We start from the raw sequence: 2,098 nt of genomic DNA on the forward strand, positions 1-2,098 counted from the left end.
CCCCCTCCGTTCCCTCTTCCCGTGGAGCGGCGCCGCGTCGCTCCCCTCCACCAGCTGCCATGAGCGAGCGCCTCCGCCCCAGGTGAGAGAGAAGAGAACCCCTTCCTCTCCAGCCCCTCGCCTGAGGATCTGGGGGATGGAGCTGAGGGGGCGCGCGAAGAGGGGGTCTGAGCAAGTATGGACCCTGCCGGGCTCCGTCTGGGGTGCTCTGCGGTCCGGGAGAGAGGGATGCGCGACTGATCGGATACCTGGTCCCTGTGGGTAGCTGGAGGGGTGACTCTCCAGGGTCCAGGTCTTCCCCACCTCCTTCTCCTTTCCCTTCCCCGCCCCCGTCTTTTCCTATTTGGGATAATTTCTGCTGCTCGGTCCCGGAATAGGGACGGTGGCCCTACACCTTCCTTGTCCTAAATTGAGAAGGGTGGGGGATGGGGAGAGATGTCTGATCTTGGAGAGGGAGCCCCCTAAGGCGGCTGTGAGGGCACGGGGCGGGGAGCTGCCGGCTCCCCAAGGTCAGAAGGAAGGGTTGGGCTTAACGCTGCAGCAGGAAAGGTTAGGTTAGATTGAAGAACTTCTGGTCTGGACGATTGTGAGCACAGAAGGGCAGATGACCAAGGTGGGTTGTGGATCTTCTCGACCGCAGCCTTAAGAACAGGCAGGATTCTAAACTGGATGCGGAGCCGTTTGACTGCGAAGGCGGGAGGTAGGATTTGCACTCAGTGCCTTCCCACCCAGCCCGGCCTTAGGACCCGGCTCTTAACCTAGGAGTTTTAGGTTTGACATGTACTGAGTAGAGTCTGTATCAAGCTGGAATGCGTTTCCTGTTTTATTTTTCTCCTCTTATTTTTCTCTGCAAGAAGGTAGGGAGGAGAAAGTTGGGATGGGAATGAACAGAATCAGCTTCATTTCAAGTTAGGAAAATCTCTCATCATAGAGCTTGGAGTGAAAGTCTATAGATCACCAAGTCCAATTCTCATTTTTCTGGTGAATCAGATTTAGAGAAATATGTTGATTAACCTTGCCCTTTCCAGGGTCAGTGATCTTTCCTTTATTCCGTAATACTTTCAGGCTTAAGTGAATAAGCTCGATCAGAGGATTTCCTTGGTAGGTTATGCTGGATCTTTTCTAATTTCATGTTTTCATTGGCTCTGAATGAGAGTCTTTCCACAAAGATCCTTCTCAGAAACATATTTCATGGGGTTGAGGTTCTTGAACGCGTCTTGAGGTTATTTGGTCCCGTAGTAAATACCTAGGGTTCCTCAGACTACTGCATTCGATTACTGGTTTGGGTCATGTAGCAAGTGGAGCATAAACCCTTTCCTTGTATAGAAAACAAGAGTGGACTAACTTTGAAATTAGGGCCCAATTACAGATGTCATTGGAATTAGGAACAAGACCTTTAGGTATGTTGTTAAGCCTGATCTGACTGCCATTTTTTTCCTTGCCAACCCGTTTGTACTGCTGATATTCTCTTGGGGTGTCTCACATATCTGAAAAAGTCCAACTATTTTTTACAAATAAAGAGATTGCTTTTATCTGGTACTGCATGTTTTTAATCTGAATATATATTTAATCTTAATATATAATCTGAATATTTTTATACTGGTAGCAGATTCCTTTTATCTGGTTCACAAATAATCTCAACATGTTTCTAATGGTAACTTCTTTGCTCTAAAAGAACTTGATTTGGACAGGCTTTCCTTACCTGCTTTTCTCTTTACTCTGTGTTTCATGGAGTATGAGGTATCAGCTCTGCTAGTTCCAGTTATCTTACTATCTCTAAGTCAGTTCACTTCTCTGGATCTAATCCTCAATTTTAAAATGAAGAGTTGGTCTAAGATGGTGGTTTTTCAGATTGTTCCCCAGTAGACTAGGATGGTCATAGAGAGGTGGGTATTTGGCAAGGAGTCCCTACTTTAACTATAACTGATCCTTTATCTCTTGTATATGTTTTATTTTCCCCCCATAAGAAGAAAAAGTTCCATTACTGTTTTTTAAAAAAGTTTGGAAACCATTTGTCTCCATACTCAAGATTATTTCTGGGCCGGATGGTGGCGCACTGCTATAGTGCGCCGCTTGGGAAGCGCGGTGGCGCTCCCGC

The 2,098-nt window shown here is 46.8% G+C and overlaps 1 protein-coding gene across 3 annotated transcripts in view; it reads left to right on the top strand.

The window, feature by feature from the left end:
* Nucleotides 1–2,098, top strand: part of FAM104A (family with sequence similarity 104, member A) — a 22,049-nt gene that overhangs the window by 1,878 nt on the left and 18,073 nt on the right. For all 3 annotated transcript variants that reach the window (XM_008576079.1, XM_008576080.1, XM_008576078.1), the window contains exon 2: nt 1–82. This exon is cut by the window's left edge and continues 41 nt beyond it. In XM_008576079.1, coding sequence (XP_008574301.1) covers nt 1–82 — 82 coding nt within the window. The remainder of the gene's footprint in view (nt 83–2,098) is intronic.

This window comes from Galeopterus variegatus, unplaced genomic scaffold (genome assembly GCF_000696425.1).
Source record: "Galeopterus variegatus unplaced genomic scaffold, G_variegatus-3.0.2 Scaffold1283, whole genome shotgun sequence".
Lineage (NCBI taxonomy): Eukaryota > Metazoa > Chordata > Mammalia > Dermoptera > Cynocephalidae > Galeopterus > Galeopterus variegatus.